The sequence below is a fragment of the Phocoena sinus genome, chromosome 19, assembly GCF_008692025.1.
Source record: "Phocoena sinus isolate mPhoSin1 chromosome 19, mPhoSin1.pri, whole genome shotgun sequence".
NCBI lineage: Eukaryota > Metazoa > Chordata > Mammalia > Artiodactyla > Phocoenidae > Phocoena > Phocoena sinus.
The window spans coordinates 7624142-7649784 of NC_045781.1; the positions used below are offsets into that span (position 1 = coordinate 7624142).

General features: G+C 53.2%; 2 protein-coding genes across 6 annotated transcripts; one reads left to right on the forward strand and one right to left on the reverse strand.

Moving 5' to 3' along the window:
• Positions 1-187: 187 nt before the first annotated feature.
• On the reverse strand, positions 188-10290 carry SYNGR4 (synaptogyrin 4). Of its 4 annotated transcripts, none has more exons than XM_032613920.1 (5): positions 9130-9209; positions 8045-8242; positions 2036-2273; positions 718-857; positions 188-477 (listed from the first exon to the last, which is right to left on the reverse strand). In XM_032613920.1, the coding sequence occupies exons 2-5, from the start codon at positions 8135-8137 to the stop codon at positions 244-246; spliced, it is 705 nt and encodes a 234-aa protein (XP_032469811.1). In that variant the 5' UTR covers positions 8138-8242; positions 9130-9209; the 3' UTR covers positions 188-243. The 4 variants fall into 4 exon arrangements, with proteins under 4 accessions (XP_032469811.1, XP_032469813.1, XP_032469812.1 ...); XM_032613922.1 differs by lacking the exon at positions 9130-9209 and adding an exon at positions 10220-10290 and having other exon boundaries at positions 194-477; XM_032613921.1 differs by lacking the exon at positions 9130-9209 and adding an exon at positions 10220-10267 and having other exon boundaries at positions 194-477; positions 8045-8245.
• TMEM143 (transmembrane protein 143) lies at positions 9475-25555 on the forward strand. 2 transcript variants are annotated; one of them, XM_032613916.1, is made up of 8 exons: positions 9476-9665; positions 10033-10273; positions 11623-11727; positions 17353-17547; positions 18742-18869; positions 20178-20457; positions 23668-23860; positions 24477-25555. In XM_032613916.1, exons 1-8 carry the CDS (start codon positions 9643-9645, stop codon positions 24734-24736), a joined length of 1425 nt encoding a protein of 474 aa, XP_032469807.1. In that variant the 5' UTR covers positions 9476-9642; the 3' UTR covers positions 24737-25555. The 2 variants fall into 2 exon arrangements, with proteins under 2 accessions (XP_032469808.1, XP_032469807.1); XM_032613917.1 differs by lacking the exon at positions 17353-17547 and having other exon boundaries at positions 9475-9665.
• The last annotated feature ends 88 nt before the right edge of the window (positions 25556-25643 follow it).

The window sequence follows — 25643 nt, forward strand, 5'->3', positions numbered from 1 at the left end:
CTGAAAAAAGGGTTTCCCTCCCGTCGCCGCCCCTAGCTATCAAGGTGGCGCCCAGAGGGAGAGTCCAGGAGGTGGACTGGAAGTGGGACCCGCTACAGAAACCCCTGAGGAGACCCCATAGGATTTCCCCCCTCCCCATGGCACTCGAGGGACTGGAGAGAAACAGATATGAGAAGGACAGAGGGCAGTTTTCAGAAACCCTTCTGGAGGGAGGAGTCTCTTTACTGGTGTGGATGAGGCTGTCTAGGTGTCGGGCATCATAGTGAGGCGGGGGGCCTTCGGAGTGGTCAGATGGGGGGACAGGGCGGAGCTGGTGTAGCTCAGGCTGTGGGGACCAGTGGTGGGCGTGTTGACAGGGCTGGTGGCGGACAGCGGGGAGAGAGACGTCACCACCACGCCGCCGTCGTCCAGGGAGCGCTTGTAAGGGACTGGAGCATCATTTCGGAGGTCCTGGACGGCCAGGTAGGCCTGGAATATCTGTGGGCAGAGGAGGGCGGGCTGGAGGCTGGCTTGGGTGGGGTCGGCCCAGGTGGGAGCTGTGCCACAGCTCACTGGATGATGCCCACACTGGGCTGAGTCTGCTGGGAGGAAGGGGCGCCTTCTTCCCTTTTTGCCCAAAGTCACAAAAGGGGCTTGCGGAGGTCCTGGGGAGCTGGGTGGAAGGTTCTAGCCCTCTTAACTCACACCACCCCGCCCTGCAGGGAGGAGGCTCCTCACCCAGACGAGGATGGAGAAGAAAGCGAAGGTGATGGCGGCCTTGACACTGCTGCTCCCCAGGAGGAACTGTCTGGGCAGCGAATGCTGCCACTGGTTGGCCAGGAAGCAGAATCCCACGAACCAAATGCCTGCCCAGAGGGCTGGGGGGTCGAGGGAGAGAAGAGGGGTGGGGGGTGGGGGTGGGCGTGAGTTGGGGAGAGAGGGCTCAGGAAGGGTGGCTGGGGCCTCGGGTCTTGCCGTGGCCTCTCCCTCCCAGCCGGCCGCAAAACAACCCCTGGAGTGGGGTGTGCCGTCCACTACGGGGCTCGCTGGCCACTTGCAGCTTTTTATGTTTCACTCAATCAAAAATTCCAATCGATTAAAATAGAATTTAAAAAAATTCCACCCCTTGGTGGCACTGGCCACACTTCAAGTGCTCGGCGGCCACACGTGGCCCGTGGCTCCCGTGTTGGGGAGTCCAGGCACAGAACATTCCTGTCCTCACAGAACCTTCTCTTGGACAGCGCTGGACTCGGTGACCTTTAGGGGCCCTCCCAGCCCTAAGTTGCTGGAACTGGGCAGGTGCAGAAAAGGAGAGGAAGGAGCCTGGGGCCTGAGGAAAAGGAACGAGCATTTATTTGGCGCTTACTGTGTGCCGGGCTCTATCTAGGGTGCTCGGCATTGGTTAGGAGGCCAGGCCTGGCTTGGAAGCCTGGATCTGCCACTCGGCAGCCATTACACAACCTCCTCAAGCCTCAGTTTCCTCTTCTGTGAAATAGGAATCTGAACAGGACTTCCCTCCTTGGGTGGTTCTGAGGAAGAAATGAGACAGCCATGGGGAGCTCTTGAATCGGTGCCTGACACAGGGGATATGCCTGGTAAATAAATATCAACATCACTGCAGGAGTCCTTTCTCGAGCTTCATCCTCAGAAAAACCCTGAAGGTGGGAGATTTCATCCCAGCTTCTACAGAAGCTCAGAGAGGGGAGAAAACCCACACACTGAGGAGGCACCAGAGGTGAGATTTCAAACCTGGGTCTGTCTGACTCTGCGCTCTGCACCCAACCGCTGGCCACTGCCACTGGTGGCTTTTCAACAAAGGTTGTGAAGAAGGGAGGTGAATGCGAGGAAAAAGCTGGGCAGGAGAGAGGCTCCTAGAATTAGTCTGGGGGTCAGAAGAGATGACCCTTACCCTGAGTCTAAGGGATGGGCAATGATTCCCCGGGAGGAAACAGCGGGCGCAGAAGAGCTTTGAGAAGTGAGGGGCAAAGCTTTGGGTCACATGTGGAGGACGGTCGGGGCCGGCTGGGTGGTCAAGGGCAGTGCCCGGGGGGCTCACCGGCCAGGATGAAGTCCAGAAGCTGGAAGGCCGTCTTGAAGCGGCTGCTGGTGGTGCGGCCCTCATGGGCGTCCAGGGCGAGGAAGGCCAGGCAGCTGAGGAAGGCCAGGAGGCCAGCTCCCACAGCGAAGCTGCAGCCCGCGCTGTTGCTGTTGAGGACGCAGTGGAGCTGCGACGAGTTGGTCTTGTTCTGGTAGCCATCAGTCAGCAGGGAGGAGAAGACGATGAGGGAGAAGACCTGTGGGTGCGGGATGGGGGTCCCCAGGGGCCGGAGCAGAGCTCAGCGTCTCCCTAGACCGGCTCATCCTCCCGGGCGGGTCCCCATCACTGGGTGTGGGGGCCCTGCCGTACACCCTCCCGGTGGTTCTGACCCCTCCCTCCTGGTCACATCCTCAGAGCTTCCCAGAGCCATCCTCCCGCTGCCCCTCGGCCCCTCTCCTCCATCCCAGCTCAGGCCTCATCCTCCCCACTGGGCCCTTGCCCCAGCCTCTTCCACGGCCTCCCTGCCTCAAAGTCTCCCCACACGGCCCCCCAGGGGCTCTTTCCACACCCTGCCCCTCCCAGCTCCCAGCCCCGCACCCCCATGGCTCCCTAGCACCCCCAGGACAGAGTCCCAGCCCCTCATCTCCCCCCCACTCACCCCTGCCTCGCTCATGCTCACCTTCTGCCCCCCAACCCAAGTACCAATATGAAATGCACCGTGCCCGGGATTCGGGAAGAGAGGGCAATAAGTATCTGCTATCCTGTTGATTCTCTCTGCCTTCAAGTCTTTCCCTCTGGCAGCCACTTCTTCCTCCTCTCTCCCAGCTCCACTAATTCCTCTCCATTTTAAAAAAGGAATTTGTGAAATATTCCAAAGACACAGAAACGTACAGAGAGAAGTGTAATAAACACTCAGTACCTAATGAACATTCACCTTTTGCTTCAAGGCTTTTTTTTTTTTTTTTTTAATATATTTTGTTTTGGCCACGCCACACAGCTTGTGGGATCTCAGTTCCCCAACCAGGGATCAAACCTGGGCCACGGCAGTGAAAGAGCTGAATTCTAACCACTAGGCCACCAGGGAACTCCCAAGGCTCTTTTTTTTTTTTTTAAAGCAAATACAGCCTGGGACTTCCTTGGCAGTCCAGTGGTGACTCCGCACTTCCACTGCAGGGGGCACGGGTTCGATCCCTGGTTGGGGAACTAGGATCCCACGTGCCACACGGCGCAGCCCAAAAAAAAGCAAATGCGGGGCTTCCCTGGTGGCACAGTGGTTAAGAATCCGCCTGCCAATGCAGAGGACACGGGTTCGAGCCCTGGTCCGGGAAGATCCCACATGCCGTGGAGCAACGAAGCCTGTGCACCACAACTACTGAGCCCGCGTGCCACAACTACTGAAGCCTGTGCGCCTAGAGCCCAGGCTCCGCAACAAGAGAAGATGTTGCAATGAGAAGCCTGCGACCGCAATGAAGAGTAGCCCCTGTTCTCCACAACTAGAGAAACTAGGTCTTCGCACACAGCAACGAAGACCCAACACAGCCAAAAATAAATAAATAAAATTAAAAAAAAAAAAAGCAAATGCAGCCTCACCAATATGCTAGCCCTGTCACCTTTGTCTGTGCACACACTGCACATAGCACATGGGGGTACCACTGTCCACCTAACCCTGTTCATTTATGAAACCACCGATGTACTCCACAAGCACTACTAGCCTGTGTCATCCTTACAACCACCCTAGGATGTGGGCACTGTTAACACCCTCGTTTTTTTAGATAATGGAGCTGAGGCATAGAGAGGGTGAAGAGTGGCCCAAAGTCAGTCAGCTAGTGACAGGCAGTGCCTGGATTTGAACCCAAGTTGTCTGGCTCCTGAGTCTGCTTTAACCCCTGCTGTATATGCTGCCACCGGCTGGACCAGAAGCCCCGAGGGCAGAGGTTCCCATCAATGAGATTCAGTGACGATCTGAAGCCCCAGCGATTTGTCCCAGATGGTCACAATGCAGCGTGGCAGGGGCCACACCAGATATGGAAGGAACCGGTGTGTGTATGTGATGGGGGTGGGAGCTGGTCCAGGAGGGCTTTCTGGGTGCGGTGAGGCCTGTAAGGAATGCTGCAGGGTGAGAAAGGCTATGGAGTGGGATCTTGTCTGGGGGTCAGTAGGGAGCCATGGAATGGCTGAGAGCAGGGGAGGGGCAGGGTCAGCTCCGGGTGTATGAAGAGCCCTGTGGGGCCATGCAGAGGTGGACTGGAGTGAGTGAGACTGGAGGCTGGGAATCTGGGGAGGAGGCTGGGGCCTACGCTCAGGGAGAGAGTCAAGGTTTGAGCAGGAACTGAAGTCAGGGGGCCGGATTTAGGAAGAAGTAAGGTGAGACCTGAACTGCACCTTAAAGAATGGGGAGCTTTGGGGAGTGATAAATTGGGAGTTTGGGATTGGCATATACACACTACTATATATAAAATAGATAATAAGGACCTACTGTAGAGCACAGGGAGCTCTACTCAATAGACTGTAATGGCCTATGTGGGAAAAGAATCTAAAAAAGAGTGGATATATGTACAGGTATAACTGATTCATTTTGCTGTACACCTGAAACTAACACAACATCAACTATAATCAATTATACTCCAATAAAACTTAAAAAAAAAAAAGAATGAGGAGTTTTGCAGGCAGACAGGAGGAAGGGCATTCCAGGCAGGCCAAACCATGTGTGCCAATGCCAGATGCTGCAGAGTGAAGCTCCTGCAGGGGCTGGAGACAAATCTCATCTGAGGGGTCTGGTATGAGGTGAGGCTGGAAACACAGGGACCAGACCCTCTGAGGCCTTGAACACCACACCGAGGGGCCTGGACTTGGGAGCCCTGGCAAAAATTAATTTTCTAGCTTGGACTTAATTTTATGCATGGAAGGGCTCTGAGCAGAGGATGGCCAGCGTCAGACAGGGAGTTAGAGAAAATCTCCCTGGTCATGATGGATGGGAGGGCCCAGGCAGAAAGGCTGAGGCCAGGGCTCTGGGGAAGCCAGTGATATTTAGGATGCAACATTGGACTTGGTGATTGATTGGATGTGGTAGTGTTGGGGACAGGAGGGAGGGGAGGAGACAAGGGGAAGGTAATTCATTAGAATTTGAATTCCTTCTGGACAGGGTGCACGTGGGCCCCTTCTCTCTACAACCAGCACCCAGCACCAGACTGGACCTCTGCAAATGTGTTGAAAGAGTGAATGACTTTGGCCCTTCTTTTTTGCTCCTGTGCTGCCCTTCAGAGTGGGGAAGGGAGAGGCAGAGGATGGACCCCTAAACTCTACAGCCTCTGTCCATTCTCCTCTCTCCTTTGCCTTAATTGCCTTCTCTGAATAAAAAGAACAGATAATAATAATAATAATGACTAGTCCCTCTTTTTTTTTCCAGCACTTTAGCATTAAGGGAGGGTATTCACATCCGTTCCATTTCAGGGCTGCAACACTGAGTCTGCAGAAGGGGAGCGTCTTGCCCTGCTGGTCCAAGGCAGAGCCAGGTCAAGGACCGGAAGGCCCATTGATCATTTTTGAGCCCGGATTCATTTTACCTTCGCCCCCTCCCTGCAGCCCCGGGGGCCCCGCGTGGTCGCGGTTACTAATCCATTGCCCTTTCACAGGTGATAAATCGAAAGCCGTGACTGTGCAGTGGAAAGAGCCAGCCGCGTCTGACTCCGACAGCTGTGTGGCTGGCCTTGGGCAAATTGCTCCCTCTTGGAGCCTCAGTTTCCCAGTCTGTCTCTGTGCTGCAAAGACGTGGACGCCTGGCCCTGATGGCAATTCTCATGACTGGCCAGAGAGGGGAAGCGTCCTCTCAAGGTTAGTCATGGGGGGAGGGGGTTGGAATCCAGCCCCCCTGACTTCCAGGCCCGCGGGCTGTCTGTCCACTGACCCAAAAAACCTTGGACAAGCAAGAAGGGGGCTTGGCTGGGCCAGAGAGACCCTAAGCCTCTGAAGCCCGAGGCAGACCTCCTTCCACACCCCTCCTGGCCTGTCCCCGGGGAGGGAGCAAAGATTCATTAGTTATGGCACCAGCTGGCAGGCAGCCGTGAGAAGGACGAAGGATGGGAGGACCAGCTGCCCGGAGACTCCCTGCCGAGGAACTGGGCCAGGGGGGGAAGGAGGAGAGGGCGGGCGGGAGGGAGGAGGGAGGTGGCAGGCAAAGTCCGTGACTGAAACGTCTGGCACAGTCGGAGGCCCTTCCCCTCAGCCCTTCCCCACCCCCTTCTCCCTCGCCACCTGCCCTTCCTTCTGAAGCATCAGAAGCCAAGCCCGTGCATCCTTCTGACTCGCTCTCCAGCTGGGTGACGTCCTTGGGCAAGTCGCTCAACCTCTGTGAGCCTCAGTTTCCCCTTGGGTCCAACAGGTGTAATGATGCTCATGCCATAGGGTCGTGGTGAGGAGCCGAAGAGCGAGGCCAGCGAGGGACTTGGAACTGGGATGTGGAATGCGTTTTTCACCTCTTCCTTTGGGTGAGAACGACGATGGACACGAGTCCCCACCACCCTATGGCCCCCAAACCCATCCTTCTCTCCTCGATCACAAGTTGGTCCCAATAATAATCGCTATCGAAGGAAAGATGGCTACTTGCCAGGCACACACTAATCACTTTAGGGGCCTTGATTTCATTTTCACACACAGTCTTTCCTGGTGAGCGGGAAGGACTATACACAGGAGGGTGTGGAGGTTCAGACAAATCAAGTCACTTGCTCAAGGTCACACGGACCTGGGGTCACCGGGGAAGTTATCAAATAAAACGGGGCACTTTTGAGAATCAAAGGAGGTGCTGCTGCTAATTACGCCAGGACCAACCCAGGCAAGCAGGGCAGGATGTCGCTCTACGCGGAGACCATGTGGTCGAACCAGGATTCTCAGTCAGGCCGGATCGATCCTTCTGGAATAGGACCCTGCATTCAATCCCGGGCATCCCACCTACTCTCCTGACCCCGATCAAATCTCATCATCTCCCTGGGCCTCGGTTCCCAACTCTGTCAGAGGAGTGCCGTGGAGGCTGCACAGCGTAAAGCCCACAGTCACAGCTTTAATTCAAGCACTGAGGTCCAGAGAGGAGCAGTGATCGGCTCAAGGTCACACAGCAAAGTCGGGGGCTGAATGAGGATCTGACCCCAGGTGTCTTGACTCTTCGCGAATGTGGTAATGATGAAACGAATGCAGGTAAATCCCTTGCTTGGCACTGTGCCTGGCCATAGTGACCACCTACCCTCTGGCATCTTAGGTCTACATTACATATTCTTATTCTCTTCCTACCTCTGTGCATCTTTCCCCCCAGAGGCCCCAGCCCCTGCTCCTCTCCTGGTCCCTTGTCTGAGAGGTGGAAATGAATGGGCTCTGGCATCTCATAGACCCCAGTCTGATTCCCTGCCTCTTACTGTGTGACCTTAGCCAACGCTGTCCAATGGAACCTTCCACCATGATGGAAATGTTCTAGATCCTTACTGTCCAATATGAGAGCCGCCAGGCTGAAATGTGGCCACTGTGACTGAGGCATGATTTCTTTTTTTTTTTTTTTTGGCCGTACCATGCAGCTTGTGGGATCTTAGTTTCTCCACCAGGGATCGAACCCGGGCCGCCTGCAGTGGAAGTGAGGAATCCTAACCACTGGACTGCCAGGGAATTCCCTGAATATTTTATTTTATTTAGTTTAGATTAGAATAGCCACATGTGGCTTGTGGTTACCAAATCGGACAGCACAGCCTTAAAAAAATTATTTAACTTTCTCTGATCCTCGGTTTTCTTCTCTCAAAAATGGGGCTCCATAGCACCCACTTTGCAGGGTTGTTTCTTCCCAGGAGAGTTAATAAGTGCTCAGAATAGTGCAGGGCCTACAGTTAGATGCTCAGTAAAGGGTGACTTCCGTTATGAGCTCCCTTTGGCTTCATTTTCCCCATCTAACCCCTTCTTCCCCCCACCCCCACTCTCTGTGCACTGGGTCTGGGAGGTGAGACACCTGCTTCCTGTCACCCACGGGGCAGCCAGGCTACAGGAGGGCCTCACCCCTGCAAAGCTCCGCGCGATCGTCTTTGGCCTCTTGAGAAACTGCACGGCTTCACTGTTGGCCAGGTCCTGGAGGCTTTCTGGGATGTGCATGTCTGCTGTTCTGCTGCCCAGGCCCTGGGAGGCCGGAGCAGGAATGCTGGGTGCTGCCTGCTGGGCACTACCGTCCAGAGGCTCTAGGCCCACCCCGGGGCTCAGCTGCTGCAAGACAAGAGGGATGGAGGGGGGATGGTTAGAGTCCAAGGTGCGGGGTAAAGGGGCTGCCAGGGGTCCCAGGAGTAGGGGGCAGGGGATGGGAGGGTCCTTGTAGTCCCAGGATGGGGTTATATAGGGTGAGGGTTCTTAGGAGTCGGTGCATGGGTGAAGGAGATGCTGGGGTAGGGGTCCTAGAGATCGGGGCGCAGGATGAGAGGGTCCCATGAATTGGGGTGCCGGGGGAGGGGGCTTCTGAGAATTCCAGAGGTAGGGGCACAGGGTGAGGGAGCTGCTGGGGTCCCAGGAGTCAGGAATGCAGGCTGAGTAGGGCCCCAGAGGTGGAGGTGCAGAGTGGGGAGATGCCTGCCAGGCTAGGGAGAAGGAGCGGAGAGAAGGCAGGATACTGGGGTGATGCCCTGACACAGGAGCCAGAGGGCCCATTTTAAGGACTGTGTTAATGGGATTTTCGAGGGACTAGGGGTGCTGGAATGGCGATCAGAACCCCGGGGAGGTCTGAAACAGGGGGATCCCTTTCAGGCTTTGGGGTGACAGCACCCGTAGTGTAGACCCCAAGCAGCTCAGGGTAGATTTTAGGCTGTCCTCGTGATTGCGGGTGATTGCCTTAGAATCAGGGCCTCCCCTTAGAGTTCAGGTCCATCTTCATAAAAGTGCATTTCCTCAAGTCGGGGGTCTGGACCTCAGATGTGTAGGGAACATGGGCTCGGAACTCAGCTGCCCCCTCAGAATGAGGAGGCCGTGCCCCCGGCACTAAGCTACCTTCAGAGAATCGGGGTCTTCCCTTTAAGGACGTGGAATGGGGGTGGTGACACTTGGGGGTGATGCTACCTGACAAAGGGTCACCCCTACTCTGGAGGCCGGGTCAACGTCACCTGGAGGACCGCTCTTCCTTCCGCCCACCTTCCCCTCCTGGTCCTGGCACCACCTCAGCCTTCTTTTGGTTCCTCTTTTTCCCGCCTTTCCGCTCCTTCTCTGCTGGAGCTGATTGGCTGAGCCAAAGCCCTGCCCCCTCTCCTTCCCCGCCTACTCTCGAGCTGACAGGAGCAGGGGCGTGGCCTCAGCGGACGTTGGGCCGCCCGCCGTTGGCAGGCTGCGCGCGGAAGCCCTGCACGGTCCCGGAAGTCCCGGGAGTCTGGCGCCCGCCCCGCCCCTTTCCCTTTGAAGCTCTTGGACAAGGAGATACTTCTGCAGCGCATGCGCCGAGTCCAAGGAAAGCGAGTTGTGGAGCGAGGCAGGCAGATTGCGCGTGCGCAGTCGACACAGGGCGTTAGAAGAAGGAAAGGGACCTCTCTCAATGACCTAGGCATTGCGCATGCGTCTTATTGCGGCCTGAAGCCGAACCTCGAAGGACCAGGACGCTTTTCTGCACATGCGCAGGAGGCTCAATGACAGTTGAACGTTGGCTAAGGTGAGGGAAAGGGTGAAGGATTGCCTGGCCGGGGGTGGGCGGCCCTGCACCCCTATGTAGCCTTCCGAGCATATCCTATGCGCTTAAGATCCACCTGCCGCCTAGACCCCGCAGAGACTAGTTGTGCCACCACAGGGCTTCTGGGACCGCAATACGCTCCAGGACTTGAAGACCTCTGACCCCTGCCTAGGACTCAGGCCAACTGAGCACTGTGGGAGGGGACGCACAGCAAGGGCCTACGAGGCGGGCGGATGGGCTCTGCGCCCTTCCTGGGGTAGAAACGGCCCCTGGAAGTTGGGACACGGAGGTGGAGAGGGCGCCTTTACCCCCAGGTGACCATTGACTTATGCCCATTTCCCTCGTTTAGGCTGCGGGGAAAGGGTCTGGCCATGCTGCATGTGACCCGAGGGTTGTGGGGATCCAGGGTCCGAGTATGGCCCCTGTTGCCCGCGCTCCTCGACCACCCCCGGGCCCTGTCATCGCTGGCGGCCAAGATGGGGGAGTACCGCAAGATGTGGAACCCCACGGAACCCCGCAACTGGTCCCAGCAGTACCGCGAGCGGTTCATCCCGTTCTCCAAAGAGCAGCTGCTCCGCCTCCTGATAAAGGTACAGCCCGCCCCGGGTCCAAGAGCCTTGGAACTACGAATCCCGGCAGGCCTCGCGGCGGTACAGCCCTTCATGCTATAGAGGGCTGCCTTGGAGCCCCCTGGGAGTTGTAGTTCCTATTCCCTTTACAGGCCCAGGTGGGCGTGGAGTGAGTTGGAATGCAGGGGACTGACCTTTGAGATGCAGATAGGTGCCGCAGCAGTTCCGGACTCCAGCTTGTTCTGGGGGCTGGAACAAGCACTCACTGGGGCATGGTTTTTCCCTCTACAAAATGGGTATAATAATCATCCTCATCATTACTATTACTACTGCCTAATAATAATTATTATACCCACGAAGCTATAATTATAATGATATCACACAGAGCTCTTATTATATGGTACTGTACTAAACATTTCCCACATATTATTGAATTATTGAACAACCCAATAAGAGAGGTACCACCATCATTCTCATTTTACAAATGAGGTAACTGAATCAGGAAAAGGTCAGTGACTCACCCAAGGTCATGACTAGTGGCCCAGATCTGACCCCACAGCAGGGCGGGGACAAGGGTGAGGCAAGTAGGCACTTGCTCGACCCTAACAGCTTACCCCACTATTGCCATCATACTTGTGATTATTCTGTATTATCATTCATTCATTTAATAATTATTGATTAAACACCTGTATGGACTAAGTCCTGTGCTGGGCTTTATCCATACACGAAAGTATATGTACACACACATAAACACACGTGTATATATACGGACACACATAATCACATCACATTCTCACCATTGCTTTTTTGAGAAAGAGGGTATGATGCTCTGTTGCCGATGAGGAAACAGGCTCAGAGAAGTGATGACATTCACCCCGGGCACCGAGATAGGAAGCATAAAAAAGTGGTTAAGTATGTGTGGTTAAGTGGTTAAGTCAGATAGGCCTGGATTGTAGTCTCAGCTTTTCTTTATACAGACAGTGTAGCCCTCAGCAAGTGACTTCTCTGAATCTAAGTGTCCCCTCTGAATAATGAGGGTTATAATTCCGTCAACCTCCTTGCATCCTCTAGAGGATGATATCATGCCAGCAAACAGCGCCTGGCACACAAATAAGGAGTGACTCCTGGCCAGTAAGTGTCAAAGAGGGAACCTGAACATCTAGCTCTTCAAGTCATCTGTTTTTCACTCTCTGGAGCTACCTCAGTTTCTTGGCCAGTGAAATTGATCAACCCTTGTCCCTTCTAAAACACGCCCAAATTTTAAAGAGCCCAGAGCTCTGATTGTCTGTCTGGGTTGCCCAGGAAAGAATTCCTCCCCATGAGGAAGTAGGGAGAGGCCTAAAGAGAAGTTTTGCTTCCCGAGGTAACAGGAGTTCCATTCCAGTCCTGCGGAGAAGGCGGCTTTGGAGGAGTTCGTGACCCACGTGAACTTTTGCACCTTGTTCCACTACCATCACATCCTGGCCCAGCTGCAGGTGAGGACAGGGCCCCTCTGGCCCTGTCATCCTTGTTTGCTTATCCATTCATTAAGCAAAAATTCTCTGAGGGCTTACTTGGAGCCTGGCCCTGTTCTAAGCACTGGCAACGCAGCAGTAAGCAGAAGAGATGAAGCCATGCCCTTGTGGAAGTGACATTCCAATTGGGGAGATGATAAATCAATAATTGTAAAATATGATACCCAGGAGTTGTAAGTGCTATTGAAGGTGGAATAGAAAGGGACGAGAAGGGCACCTGTTTTAGACAGGGTGGTCAAGGAAGCCTTCTCTGAGGAGGTGACAGGTGAGTTAAGACCTGAGTGAAGCGATGCAGCGAGCCTCATGGGTGTCTGGGGAAGGACATTCCAGGCAGAGCGAAAAGCAAGTGCAAAGGCCCTGAGGTGAGAGAGGGCCTGGAGTGTTGGGGGAATGGCAATGGGACCACTGGCTGGAGGGAGAGAGGGCAAGAGGTGAGAGCAGAGAAGGAGTGGGGGAAAATTGTGCCTGGCCTTGTGGGCCATGCAGAGGACTTGGCTTTTATGCTAAGTGAGCTGGGAGCCGCCGCAGGTGGGCTCTGAGCAGAGGAGGGTCATGAGCTGATTCGGGTGTCAATAGGATCCTTCTGGCTGCCATGTAGGGAAAAGACGGTCAGAGGCAGGGAGATCTATTAAAGAGTCTATTATGTTTGTCCAAGTGACAGATAATGGCAGCTCCCACAAGGGTAATAGCAGTGGAAGTGGTGAAAAGTGGTCAGACGCTGCTAATGGTCTGAAGGCATCAGCATTCGGCTGTGTGGGTGGGGCCTTGAGAGAGAGAGGAGTCAAGGGGGCCTCCAGCGGTTCAGGTCTGCTCCTCCCGAAGGATGCGGCTGCCACTTACTGAGACGTGGAAGACAGAGTCGGGGGCAGGAGACAGGTCTGTGGGGAAGGTTGAGAGCTCAGTTTTGGACTCAGAAATTTGAGCTGCCTATTGGACAGCCCGGTAGAGAGAGGGACTTGAATGCCCACAGGCTGGAGGTCAAGGGAAGGGGCTGGGCTAAGAAATAACCCTGGAAGTATCTAGATGGTACTGCAAGCAACCACCAGGGGGATTAGTCCTGAGGAGTGAGTGCCAGTCCGGAGGTCGGGAAGGGGAACTGGAAGCAGTGAGGGGGCTGGACAAGGAGAAGTCAGAGAGAAGCAGAACTCCAGGAAACGGTGGAAGCCAAATTCTCAGCATCTCCTCCTGCTCTAGGATCTTGTGTTGGGCATCTCCAGGACCACCCTCAGATTCACTGATTTTCACGAGGGGCTCACAAAGCTCAGTAAAGCTGTTAGGCTCCCAGTACTAGTTTATTACAGCAAAAGGAGAACAGACAAAATCACAAAGGAAAAAGGCAAGGAGACGGGGTCCGGGAGAGACCAGGTGAGAGCTTCCGGTTGTCCTCTCCCAGCAGAGTCACAGGAACAGTGCTTCATTCCCTCATCAGTGGTGCATGACAACACGCAGGGTATCACCCACCAGGGAAGCTCACCTGAGCCTTGGTGTCCAGGGTTTTTAATGGTGGTTGGTCAGGCAGGCGTGGCTGACTGCCTACGTGGCTGATCTTAGTTACTTAGCCTCCAGCCCCTCCAGAGGTCACACTGCTACTTCATGGCCCCACCATGAATCACATTGTTAGCACAGACTATCAGGTGTGGCCCAAGCCCCTGGTAAACCAAGATACTCCCATCAGGCAGGATAGTCCAAGGGCTTAGAGGTTCCCTCCCAGGAGCCCACCAGTTCTTTGGAATGTGCAGGGTTTGGACAACCCAGGCCTGCCAAGTTAACCCTTTACCGCTCCTGCCCCCCTATAGCTCTCCTCTTTGCTTCGATGAGGGGCAACATCGGCCCCTCTGTGGCAGGCTCATCAACTCCTTCCTGCAGAACCGAGGAGCAGCTGCCATCAGCCCCATTTGCAGAAGCAGAAACTGAAGCTCCACGAGGGCCCAGACGTGTGCAAGGTCATACAGGTCCCAAGTGGCAGAGCTCGGATTTGCTCCCCTGTCTCCTGGCCTCCAAGCTCTTCTTTGGGGCACTTTTTTAAAAAGTTATTTAAAAATATATTATTATATAAACATTTAAATATATTGAAACAGAAAGAATATACAGTGAAGACAGACATTCTCACTGAGGCAGCAGATTTTAAATGGACGCACTGAGAGGGTTGGGTAGAAGCACCAAAGGTGAGTGAGACACACTGGGTGACCATTTGCTGGTGACCTAAGTCCGTTGAGGAACCAGGCAAAGAACAAGAAGAGCCCAGTTCAGGCGCCAGCTTTGTCGTTCACTAGCCGTGCGGGTGACCTTGGTAGGTGACCTCTCTCTGCTCCTCCTTTCTCCTACGCATTTATTCATTGAATTCACTCACTAGATATTTACTGAGCACCTACTGTGTCCCCCGAATGGTTCCAGCCCCCAGGACACAGCGGTGAGCCTGAGATGTGTGTATCTGCCTCATGGCGTCATGTTCTCGTGAGGGAGACAGACCCTTGACAAGGTAAAGAAGTAAAATATGTTAAGAGGTGCTAAGTACCATGGATAGGGGTGCCAGATAAAGTACAGAACACCCAGTTTACTCATCTCCTACTGCTGCCATAGCAAATTACCATCAACTGGGTGGCGTAAAACAAGAGATTTATTCTCTCAGAGCTCAGGAGGCTGGAAGTCCAAAATCACGTTGTTGGCAGGGTTGGTTTCTTCTGGAGGCTCGGAGGAAGGGAACCATCCTATGCTTCTCTCCCAGCTTCTGGTGGGTGCCGGCAATCCTTGGCTTGTGGACACATCACTCCAATCTCTGTCTCCATCTTCACATTGCCTTCTTCTCTGTGTGTCCTTTTCTGTCTCTTACAAGGACACTCTCATTGGATTTAAGGGCCCACCCTAATCCAGTATGATCTCACTTTGATCCTTACCTTAATTATATGTGCAAAGACCCTATTTCCAAATGAGGTTGTATTCTTTTTTTTTTTTAATTTGTTCTATTTTTATTATTTTTGGCTGCATTTGGTCTTTGTTGCCGCACGCGGGCTATCTCTAGCTGTGGCGAGCGGGGGCTACTCTTCATTGCGGTGCGTGGGCTTCTCACTGCTGTGGCTCCTCTTGTTACGGAGCACGGGCTCTAGGCATGCGGGCTTCAGTAGTTGTGGCAATGTGGACTCAGTTGTTGTGGCTCGTGGGCTCTGGAGCACAGGCTCAGTAGTTGTGACACACGGGATTAGTTGCTCCACGGCATGTGGGATATTCCAAGGCCAGGGCTCAACCCCGTGTCCCCTGCACTGGCAGGCAGATTCTCGAGCACTGCGCCACCAGGGAAGCCCGAGGTCGTATTCTGAGGTTCCAAGGGGACATGAATATTTAGGGGACACTATTCAACCTTCTATACCCAGTTAAATTTGAATTTCAGATAAGCTATGAATAGTTTTTTTTTTTAAGTATAATTATGTCCATGTAATACAATCCTTATATATTGCATAGGACGTACTTAAACTAAAAAATTATTTGTTGTGATCTGAAAATCCAATTTAACTTGATGTCCTGCATTTTATTTCTTTTTGGCTAAATCTGGTAACCCTAATTAAGAAGAAAAAGAAATCAGAGGTATTTTTTCAATTTTAGGTAGGGTAGTCAGGGAAGGCCTCAGTGAGGGGGTGACATTTGAGCAGCAACCTAAAGGAGGCCAGAGTGAGCCATATGGAGATCTGTGGGAATAGTAAGTGCAAAGGCCCTGTGGCAGGGGTGTGCATGGTGTGTAAGGAGGAACAGCAAGGTGGCTGGTGGGGCTAGAGCTGAGTGCCCAAGGGAGACAGGGCTGAAGATGAAGTCAAAGAGGGGACCCGGGGCCAGATCCTGCAGGGCTTTGTGGGACACAGTGAGGACTTTGCTTTGACTCTAGGTGAGGTGGAAGCCAGGGGAGGGTTCTGTGCAGAGAATAGGCGTGAGCAGATTTAGATGACAACAGGCGCCCTCTGGTGGCCATACCGGGAACAGACGGGGGTGAGGATGGGAGATGAGAGCTGGGAGCTGGGAGTCCTGCACTGAGGCCACCACAGCAGTCCAGGGGGTGAGAAGTGCTCAGATTCTGGATCTATCAATATTCTGAATGTGGTGCCATCAGGATTTGCTGATGGGCTGGAGAAAGAGAGGAGTCCAGGATGACCCAAGGCTTTGGGCCTGAGCACCTGGAAGGATGGGCTTGGCCTCTTCTGAGATGGAGAAGATGGGGGGCACCGTGGGGTGGAGTGGGAGGGGATTGGGGAGGAGTTTCAGGACCCCCGTGTGGGACATAGAGGGCCTGAGAGCGGGGTGGTGGGGACGGTCATGAGTCAGACACTCTCCCCCCTGTGCAGGGATGAATTCAGACTGTGAAGGCGAGGGTCTGTGTGAGTGGGTGTCCACACTGACCTTGATGTCTGTACCAGGGTCTATGTGCACATTAGAAGAAAGCACCCCTTACCCTAGCCTGGGGCTGTCTGATATGATAGTCACTATCTACACGTGGCTGTGTAAATTTGAAATAATTAAAATTAAATAACAATTTAAAATCCCATTCCTCAATTACATCCACCACGTTTCAAGTGCCCAGTGGCCATCTGTGGCCAGCTGCAACCTATTGGATAGTGCACATGGAGATGTTTCCATCATTGCAGGAAGTTCTATTGGATGGTGCTGTTCTATACCCTTTATTTCCTTATGAAAAGATGATAAATGTCTAGGTCTACAGCATCTACAATGGTACAATTTTGGGAGGGGACATCTCGAATGGTTATTTTGTTGGAAGATAGGGATTAGAGGATGTTATTTTGTGGGCTTGATGTTGGATTTGAGGCAACTGTGACATCCCTTAAGAAATGTCAAGTGGAGAGTTTGTATTAGTTCCTATAAAGGCTTAGCTGCTATAACAAGCAGACCCCATAAGGCAATAGTTTAAAGGAGGTGGAGGATTCTTTCTCTCCCACTTAACAGCCTTGTGGTAAGTGGGCCAAGGTGGATAGGCAGCTCTGTTCCACATGAGATGATGCCGGGATCCAAGTTCCTTCCATCTTGTTGTTCTGCCATCCCCTTAGGGCACAGTCTTCATCTCTGTGGGCTCAGAACTGGGTTGTAGGCAGAAGAGCATTCGAAGCTGGTAGAACAAGGAAAGAGTGGAAAGTGCAGGGGGGGCAAGAAGTGAGGGAGAAGGTGTACCTGTCACTTCTGCTCACATTCTATTGATGAATTCTCCTAGCCACACCTCGCCTCTCAGAGGAAGATGGGAAATGTAGTCTATCTGGGCAGCCCCATGGCCACCTTCACCTCTATTACTGTGGCAGAAGGGGAGGACAGAGCTCATGCACTGGAAATGGGTATTAGGTCTGGAACTTGGAGGAGAGGTCCGAAATGGAGATGTGGGTTAGGTAGCTATCTGCACAGAGGTGGTGTTTAAGGGCAAGGGGATGGCGAGGCGACTTAGAGTGAGCTTGAGGGAAGAGAAGGGAAGAGGGCCTAGAATCAAGCCATGGGGTACCCCATCATTTAAAGGATGGGGCCAGGAACATCCTTATGTGTACCCACAATCTCTCATGCAGTGACCTAGCTCATTTTTCTTCTCTCTGACTCTCTCCTCAGGCCTTGTATGACCCCATCAACCCTGACAGGGAGACCCTTGAGCAGCCTTCACTTACAGAGCCCCAGCGTCTGTCCAATGAACAGGAGGTGCTTCGGGCTCTGGAGCCCCTGCTGGCCCAGGCTAACTTCTCCCCACTCTCAGAGGACACCCTGGCCTATGCTCTGGTGGTCCATCACCCTCAGGATGTGGTCCAGGTGCTTGTCTTCCAGAGGAGAACCAAAACTCCCAGGATGTCTTGGGGTAGGGGTGGAGCCTTTTGGGAAGCAGAGGCTGCTGGGAGTTGTAGTCCTGAACACAGGGTACCAGCTCTTGTGGCGCCTTTGGTGAATTAGAAAAAGGTGCCTCTTTCTCAGGTCACTTCACTGCCATCTGTTGGAAAAGTATCATAAGATACAGGTCTTCTTAGGACTAGAGACTTTATCACCATTTGCCAGAAAACAAATACAGCTGTCCTTTGGTGGGGGGGATTGGTTCCAGGACCCCTGTGGATATAAAAATCCCCGGATGCTCAAGTCTCTTATGTAAAATGGCATAGTATTTGCAAATATATATGCACATCCTCCTGCATACTTTGTCATCTCTCATTACTTATAATACCTAATACAGTGTAAATGCTATGTAAAGTAGTTGGTGGTACACAGAAAATTCCAGTTTTGCTTTCTGGAACTTTCTGGAATTAAAAATTGTTTTTCTCCATGCCGTAGTTGGTTGAATCAATGATGTGAAACTCACGGATATGGAGGGCTGACTATAATAAATAATATCAGTACAAAATACCATTAAAGTCAACAAAATTAGGGAATTCCCTGGCAGTCCAGTGGTTAGGAGTCAGCGCTTTCACTGCTGGGGTGCAGGTTCCACCCCTGGTCAGGAAACTAAGAAGATGCCATAAGCCATGGGGTGCGGCCAAAAGAAAAAAGAAAGTCAACAAAATTATAATAAAAATACTGAAATCTTCCAGATTTCCACATTTTAGTGATTTTTAAGATGTGTTTTTTTTCTGAAGTCATACTTTACTGTCTCTGAAATTGGGATGTGACTTACAAGGGGTAGTGTGAAATAGTTTAATTGGCAATATATTTTCCCTTTTAGTTGCTTCATAAAATAATAAATTATAGAGTATCTTAAAGTCAGTGGCATCTTAGATTCTAGGAAATATGGTAATAAAGATGACTGTGATGTGAATGGCGCCATCTTGGGTGGTGTGCCCTTGTGCGGTACACAACATGAACAACCATACATGGCTGTTCTGCCTACACACTGGGTGATGATAAGCCTGGGAAGTGGGGCAGGGGATCATCGGGGGCAGGGGTATCTAATTCGAGTATTCCGCACTCACACCCTAGCTTATGCTCAGCTGCCCCTGTTTCCTTCTTCCCCCTTGGCAGGTGACGATAAATTTGGACCAGTATATCTACATGCAGTTCTGGGCCCTGGGCCAGCGAGTCGGGCAGATGCCCCGTAAGTCCAGCGTGGGCTTCAAGCATGGCTTCTTCAAGTCGCCCCCTGCAGAGAGGTGAGGCGGCCCTTGGTTCCCCAGCTACAGCAAGAGGGAGCAAGGTTAGAGTCGAGAGGGGACTGACAGGTCAGTGTCTGGGTTCGGGTGTCTGGGACCCGGGTGGGAAGCCAAGAAAGGGGGAGAGGTGAATCAAATACTGCCTTTTCTTTCTAAGGAGAAGTAAGAACTACAATTCCCAGGGGAAGAGAAAGGGTAAGGACATTTTTCTCCATTTTCCAAATGAGGAAAACTGAGGCTCAGAGAGGGAAGACCAAATTCTGAAAAAGTGGTACCGCCAGGATTCTAATGAACATTATATTTTTAATAGATATTCAAATACAGAGTAGGGTCAGGAGAGCCAGACCTTCTCACAGTCAGCCAATGGACCTGTCAATCACCCAATCCTTCTGGAAATCAGTGTATCAAATACGGTTACGAATCCAAAAACAAAACACAACAAAAACCAAAGACAAGGGCTTCCCTGATGGCGCAGTGGTTGAGAGTCCGCCTGCCGATGCAGGGGACACGGGTTCGTGCCCCGGTCCGGGAAGATCCCACATGCCGCGGAGCGGCTGGGCCCGTGAGCCATGGCCGCTGAGCCTGCGCGTCCGGAGCCTGTGCTCTGCAATGGGAGAGGCCGCAACAGTGAGAGGCCTGCCTACCGCAAAAACAAACAAACAAAAACAAAGACAAAACGTCTCTTATATCCCTTAAACCAGTAATTCCACTTCCAGGAATCTATTCCAAGGACATACTTATACGCGCACACTCTGTGTTTAATTATCTGTCTCTCATGCTGGACCATAGGCTCAACAAAGGCAGCTCCACAGATTCAGTGTTGTCGCTCCAGAGCTAAATAGCACTCCCTGGTACTTAGCAGATACTCTGAAATATATATAGAATTTGAATTTGAAAATTAACTAAAGTAATAAACTATAATGGAAAATTTTAAAAAAAGAATAGAGGTATATACATATATACCTGTGCAACTAAATCACTTCACTGTACACAGGAAACTAACACAATATTGTAAATCAACTATACTTCAATTAACAAATAATAAAAAAGATAATTAACTAAAGAATCTTAGCTCTCATTTTTCAAGTTCTTAAAATCAGAAGCAACCTATGTGTCCAATAATAAGGGATTGTATCATGTCACTGATCCCTTATTGTTGGACACTTATGTCTGACTTTCCTCCCACCATTGTTAATTAGCTTTTAAAATGATGATGTGAATACAGAGCCAGAGAGAGTGTCCTAGGGTTGGAGTGGGGCTCCCTGGGGTGGTCCTGACCATCGTTGCCCCTCCATCTCCGGCCATCAGGAGATACTTTAAGCGGGTGGTGCTAGCAGCCCGAACGAAGCGGGGGCACTTGGTGCTGAAGAGCTTCAAGGACATGCCGTTGGAGGGCCTGGAGCAGCTGCTGCCCGAGCTGAAGGTGCGCACGCCCACCCTACAGCGGGCCCTGCTCAATTTCACGTTGGTCGTCTCGGGTGTGGTGTTCTTCGTCAATGTGGGCATGGTGGTGCTCTCCGACCTCAAGATGGCCACCTCCCTGCTGCTGCTGCTCTTCACTGCCTTCATGGGCCTGCGGGCCTCCAAGGTAAGCGGCCCACCCCACCAAGCCTGCTCCTCGGTGTTCAGCCAGGTCAGGCCACCCTATCGTTTTGTTTCTCTTTTTGTGGATTATTCCTGCTTCGTGCTGTGCTTCCTTTCCTTTCCTTATTTACTCAACAGAACCTTGGGCAGGTTTCTTGATCTCTCTGTGCCTCGATTTCCTCATCTGGAAAATGGGTGTAATAGCAAGACCTGCCTGGTAGGGCTGTTGTGAGGAGGAAATGAGTGAATCTCTGAGGAACACTGGATACAGGGCTGGCATGTGGCTAGTGGGATACAAGTGTTCACAGCCACTCACTGCATGCTTAGTGACGTGGGAAGGGTGTGTGTTTTAGAACCAGACTGCCTGGGTTTGAATCTAGTTCTACCGTGTTCTAGCTGTGTGACCTTCTTTTTTTAGCTTTTTTTTTTTTTGGTGGCCACACCACGTGGCATGTGGGATCTTAGTTCCCCGACCAGGGATCGAACCCATTCCCCTGTAGTGGAAGCGTGGAGTCCTAACCACTGAACCTCCAGGGAAGTCCCTAGCTGTGTGACCTTGAACAAGCTGCTTAACCTTTCTGTGCCTCTTTAAAGTGGAGATGACAGTGGGGGCTGTTGTGAGGAGTAAATGAATTGATACGCATACAGTGCGGAAAACAGAGCCTGGCACATAGTACAGAAGGTATTATATGAGAGTTCGCCATTACCATTATTACTGTCATTACTGACTGTGCTCTTGCCTCCTGAGTCTGGGCTTCCCCATCCTGGCCAGGTGTCACTATCACCAGGGGAGCTATTTTATAAACGCAGCCTCCTGTGTTCTAGCCCATATGGACTGAACTGGAAACTCTGGGAACAGGGCCTGTATTATTAACAAGCTCCCTTCCTGATTCCGCTACATGTGAGCTCAGGGCCGCCTCATCCAGTTGTGCAGGTTGTCTACCATCCAAGGATGCGTGGCCGAAGGGACAGTTGGGGGCTGGAATCCAACTTGTGCTTTGCTTGCTGAGCTGCGAGCTCTGTCTCGAGGCTGAGGTGGCCTCAAGGGGCTGCCTTTTACTGATTCTCCCCAGGGGTGGCATTGGCCCCAGGAATGTGGACTGGCGTGAAGTTGCTGTTGTACCCGCTCACTCACTTGCTGGTTCATTGGTTTTCAAGCTGTTTTCAGCCATCCCAATGGGCTCGTAGGAAGCCTGGTTAATAAATCCCACAGGTAATAACCAGCCTGCGCTGGCTGAGAGGGTTGCAGGGGTAGGGGGAGCACTTCCTACCTAGAACCAAGGGTCAGGGGGGATTGGAGGGAAGCTCTGAAAGGCGGGGATTGAGCCTTTCAGGGGGCTGGGTGAGCACAGCTTGGGGGGATCTCACAGTGATGGAGTCTGGGGTGCAGCGTGGTGAAGCGAGGCCCCAGAGGGAGTGGCGAGGGCCTTGAATGCCAATGCAGTGGCCCTGGACTTCATCCTCAGGGCAGGGGGCTATGGAAGGGCTGTAAGCATAGAGGGCGTGTGGCAACCACGGACAACAGAGGGGAGGGTGCCGAGCTGCTCTGGGGAGGACATACACAGTTCTAGCCCAGGGAGGACCATCCATGCTACCTCTCAGTGGCCCGTGGGGACGGAGGGTCCTGAGCCTCTTGGGCTCTGAAGCACCCAGTTTAAAACCCAGTTCACTAGTTAATTTACTGCATCCCTAAGACATTTTCCCATGCCCCAGGCTGAGCCCCCATGCCTTAACTTTATCATTTATTTATTTATTAATTTGGCTTGTGGGATCTCAGTTCCTCAACCAGGGATTCAGCCCGGGCCATGGTGCCAAAAGCACCGAATCCCAGCCACTAGCCCACCAGGGAACTCCCTCCATGCCTTAAATGTGGGTCTCCCTGGCCTCTGTCCAGCTGCCTGCACAGCATCCATCTTCCCCTAAACCCCCTTGTCCTCCCGAGTTCCCCGTCTTGGGACAGATGCTCAGATCAAACACCTGGGAGGCTGATTTTGCCGCAGGATACACGTCCCTCTTTCTCCTTCCACCCCTCCACCCACGAGAGATCTCGTCCACTTCCGTGGTTTCCACAAGCAGCTCCCCATCATCTCCTAGATCGGGGTGCTCTGTGCTCAGCCTGAAGCAGCCAAGTTGGCCAGGTGGAGGGCAGCATCTCTCCCACACCTGCTCTTCCTCCTGATTCTCCATCTGTGGTTGACCCCGTTGTCCCCCAGTCACTGGTTAGACCCCTGGAAGTCACCCTGGCCCTGCCCCCCAACCCGTCAGTCTTCAGCCCATCCTTCCTGCCCCCCCTCCCCAAGTCTCTGTGCCCATCTCCTCTCCTCTATCCTGGCTCCAGCTCAGACCCTCTTCCTAGCACCCCCCCCCCCCGTTGGTCCCCTCCAGCCCATCCCCATTGGCCCCGGGGCTGGCCCTGCTTCTCCCTTGCTCACAACTTGGCATCGGAGACCTTGCTTCCCCAGCCTCATCTGACACAATTCTAATATACTTGTATCTCCTCCCCCCGCTTCTCTTTTCTTCTCTCCCTTTGCATATGCCGTTCCTGGTGGGGAAGGGGGGCAGCCAATAGACAGCTGGGCCCCAGACCTGGCGCTCCCTCCCTTCTTCTCTGAAAACGGCTCATCAAGTATTTGTTGTCTGTTAACACTTCTCTTTGACAATTTAACATTTAAAACCTTTTTTTTTAATTATGGAGAAGTGCAAACAGATGCAGAAATAGAATAGTATAATAAGCTTCCTTGTAGCCAGCACCAGCGTCAACAGTTAGCAACAGTCAATCAGGTTTCACCTAAAGACCGCCTCCCCGACCACTGGATTATTTTGAAGCAGATCCTACACGCGTCATCTGGGAACACTTCAGTATGTGTCTAGACGATAAGGATTAAAAAAAAAAAAAAAACATTGTAACAAAAAGTGCAGACACTAAAACTCCTATGGTCCGGAAATCCTCGAACACATTCATTAATACGTGGCTCAAATGAGCAAACCAGGGGCGAGAGCATGTGGGTTAAACATCCAAATACCCAGGCCCCAGTCCTGGGGACCTGAACCGAAGACGTCTGGGGAGGTCCCTGGAGCCCTCGGGAAAGGACTGTACCAGCGTAAGTGACCCAGGGGTGTGTATATGGGTGAGGGTGCGTGCTGGGTGGGTTTGGGGGGGGTGTGTGGAGCCCCAGCACGGCCCTGACCCTCCCGGATCTCGTCTGACCTGCAGATGTTCGGACAGCGGCGCAACGTGCAGGCGCTGGAGCTGGCGCACATGCTCTACTACCGCAGCACGTCCAACAACTCGGAGCTGCTCAGCGCCCTGGCCTTGCGCGCGCAGGACGAGCACACCAAGGAGGCGCTGCTGGCGCATAGCTTCCTGGCCCGGCGGCCCCGCGGGGCGCGGGGCCAGCCGGAAGAAGGTAGGACTGCGAGTGCCAGGTGGCCCCACACTGCCCCGCCCCTTTCGGCCCCGCCCCCGCGAGGCCCCGCCCCATCCCAACGCTGCCTGGCTCAGACGTGGCCCCACCTGGAACAAACTCCACCCTGCCCCTACCGGGTTGAGACTACCGTTAGTCCCAAGTGGCCCTGCCCCAGTGAGACACCGTCCCCACGATGCCCACCTCCCAGTCCCGGCTCGCGCTGGTGAACCCGATTCATCACTCGGGACCCCTGACCCAGCTTCTGCTCTTCCCTGGGGTGACCTCCCTCTCCTAACCTCAACCTCGATAGGAGTCTTGGATCAGGCTCCTGTTGTGGCATGCTCCCCACTCCCCGCCCGCTTCTTCCTGTACGTGAACCCAAACACTTCCTACAAGACACCCTTATCCGTTACCTGTGTAAGCGCCCTGAGCAAGAGTCCCTGGCTTGTCCCCAGATGAGAGCCCCAAAGCTGAGCCTCCTAGGCTTTGTCCCACTCCCCTAGGCTTCTCCCAAACCCAGACCCCTCCCATTCGTTGTGCTGCGCCCTCCCTGCTGCCCCCTCTCAGTCCTTCCAGGTCTGTCTGATCTCCTCACAACACCTGCCTCCCTCTGCAGAGACCTCCCAGTGGCTCCAGTCGGAGGTGGAGAACTGGCTTCTAGCCCAGTCAGGCTGTGACGTGGCCTTCAACGGAACTCGGGCCCTGGCCCACCTGCAAGCCCTGACCCCCAGCATCGGGATGTACCCGCCCCCGGGTTTCCCCAAACTAGACCCGTTGGCTACTATCACTTCCCCCGAGGCCGCACCACCCAGCACTGATGACCCCTTATCGAAACCTCTCTGTCCCGCCCCGCCCAGCCAGCTGGTTGGGAACTAAGCTCCGCCTCCTCGACAAGCCGTCAATCATGGCTACGATGCTTCACCACTCCGCAACTTCCAGTTACTCATTACTACTTAACGTTACTCTGTTTTCTTAAACAAAGTCGCCCATCAAGGCAGCCTGCTGTTGCTAGGCCCCCTCTTCGGATGAACAGCCAATCAAAGCTTTTAGGCTCTGCTTCTGTTCCATCTTGGTCCCCCGCCCCACAAACATTTAAACGTGGTGCCAGCCAATCACAGCCGTGCAATGCTACAAACCACCAGGCACAGCTGTTAAACTGTGCCCTCCCGAGGCTATATATCACTGTCTTTTTAGCCTGTACCGGGCAAACTTCCCATCGTGTTCACCGAGGCGGAGCTCCAGCCCACGTCCAATGAGAGCCTTTTAGCCCGGTTCTCTGGCAAACCGCCAATGACAGCAGTTGGGCACAACCATCCTAGGGCAGCCAGTTGTCCCTGCATGGAAGCAACCAATCAGAATTTTTAGAGGAGACCTGATCTATCAATTGCAACTACTTATAAGGCAGGCCATTTGGTCAACTGTCGATCAGCTTGTCCAGGCTGAAGGGGTTGGGAGCCTTGTGTCGGGCAGAAAGCTGGGCCAGGAGGAACCAGAAACTATCCTCACCCCAAGGCTCACGTCCACTCAGGCCCCAACAACAAAACTCAGGCGCCTTCCCTGCCCAGGTCCCTCAACCTTTCTACAGAAACTACCTCAGCCTGGATCTTGCCTCCACCAGTGGCCTGTGCAATATTTATTGGCCTGTCAATTTCTCCCTTGTCCCCTCTCGCAAAGGAATAAATCATGTTTCATAAATCTGGATGAGTGGGGTAGCCGCAGGGGTTGGAGGGAAGGAAGGCATTGGAATCCTGGAAAGAAGAGACTCTGGGTCTTGGGGGAATGC

Excerpts from the sequence above, each read along its gene's own strand:
- SYNGR4 (XM_032613920.1), bottom strand. The coding sequence starts at position 8,137 with ATGCACATCCCAGAAAGCCTCCAGGACCTGGCCAACAGTGAAGCCGTG. Across the intron at positions 2,274-8,044 it reads TCGCGCGGAGCTTTGCAGGG|GTCTTCTCCCTCATCGTCTT; the intron begins GTGAGGCCCTCC and ends CCGCACCCACAG. Across the intron at positions 478-717 it reads TCTTCTCCATCCTCGTCTGG|ATATTCCAGGCCTACCTGGC; the intron begins GTGAGGAGCCTC and ends CTCTGCCCACAG.
- TMEM143 (XM_032613916.1), top strand. The coding sequence starts at position 9,643 with ATGACAGTTGAACGTTGGCTAAG. Across the intron at positions 9,666-10,032 it reads ACAGTTGAACGTTGGCTAAG|GCTGCGGGGAAAGGGTCTGG; the intron begins GTGAGGGAAAGG and ends TCCCTCGTTTAG. Across the intron at positions 10,274-11,622 it reads TGCTCCGCCTCCTGATAAAG|GAGTTCCATTCCAGTCCTGC; the intron begins GTACAGCCCGCC and ends CCGAGGTAACAG.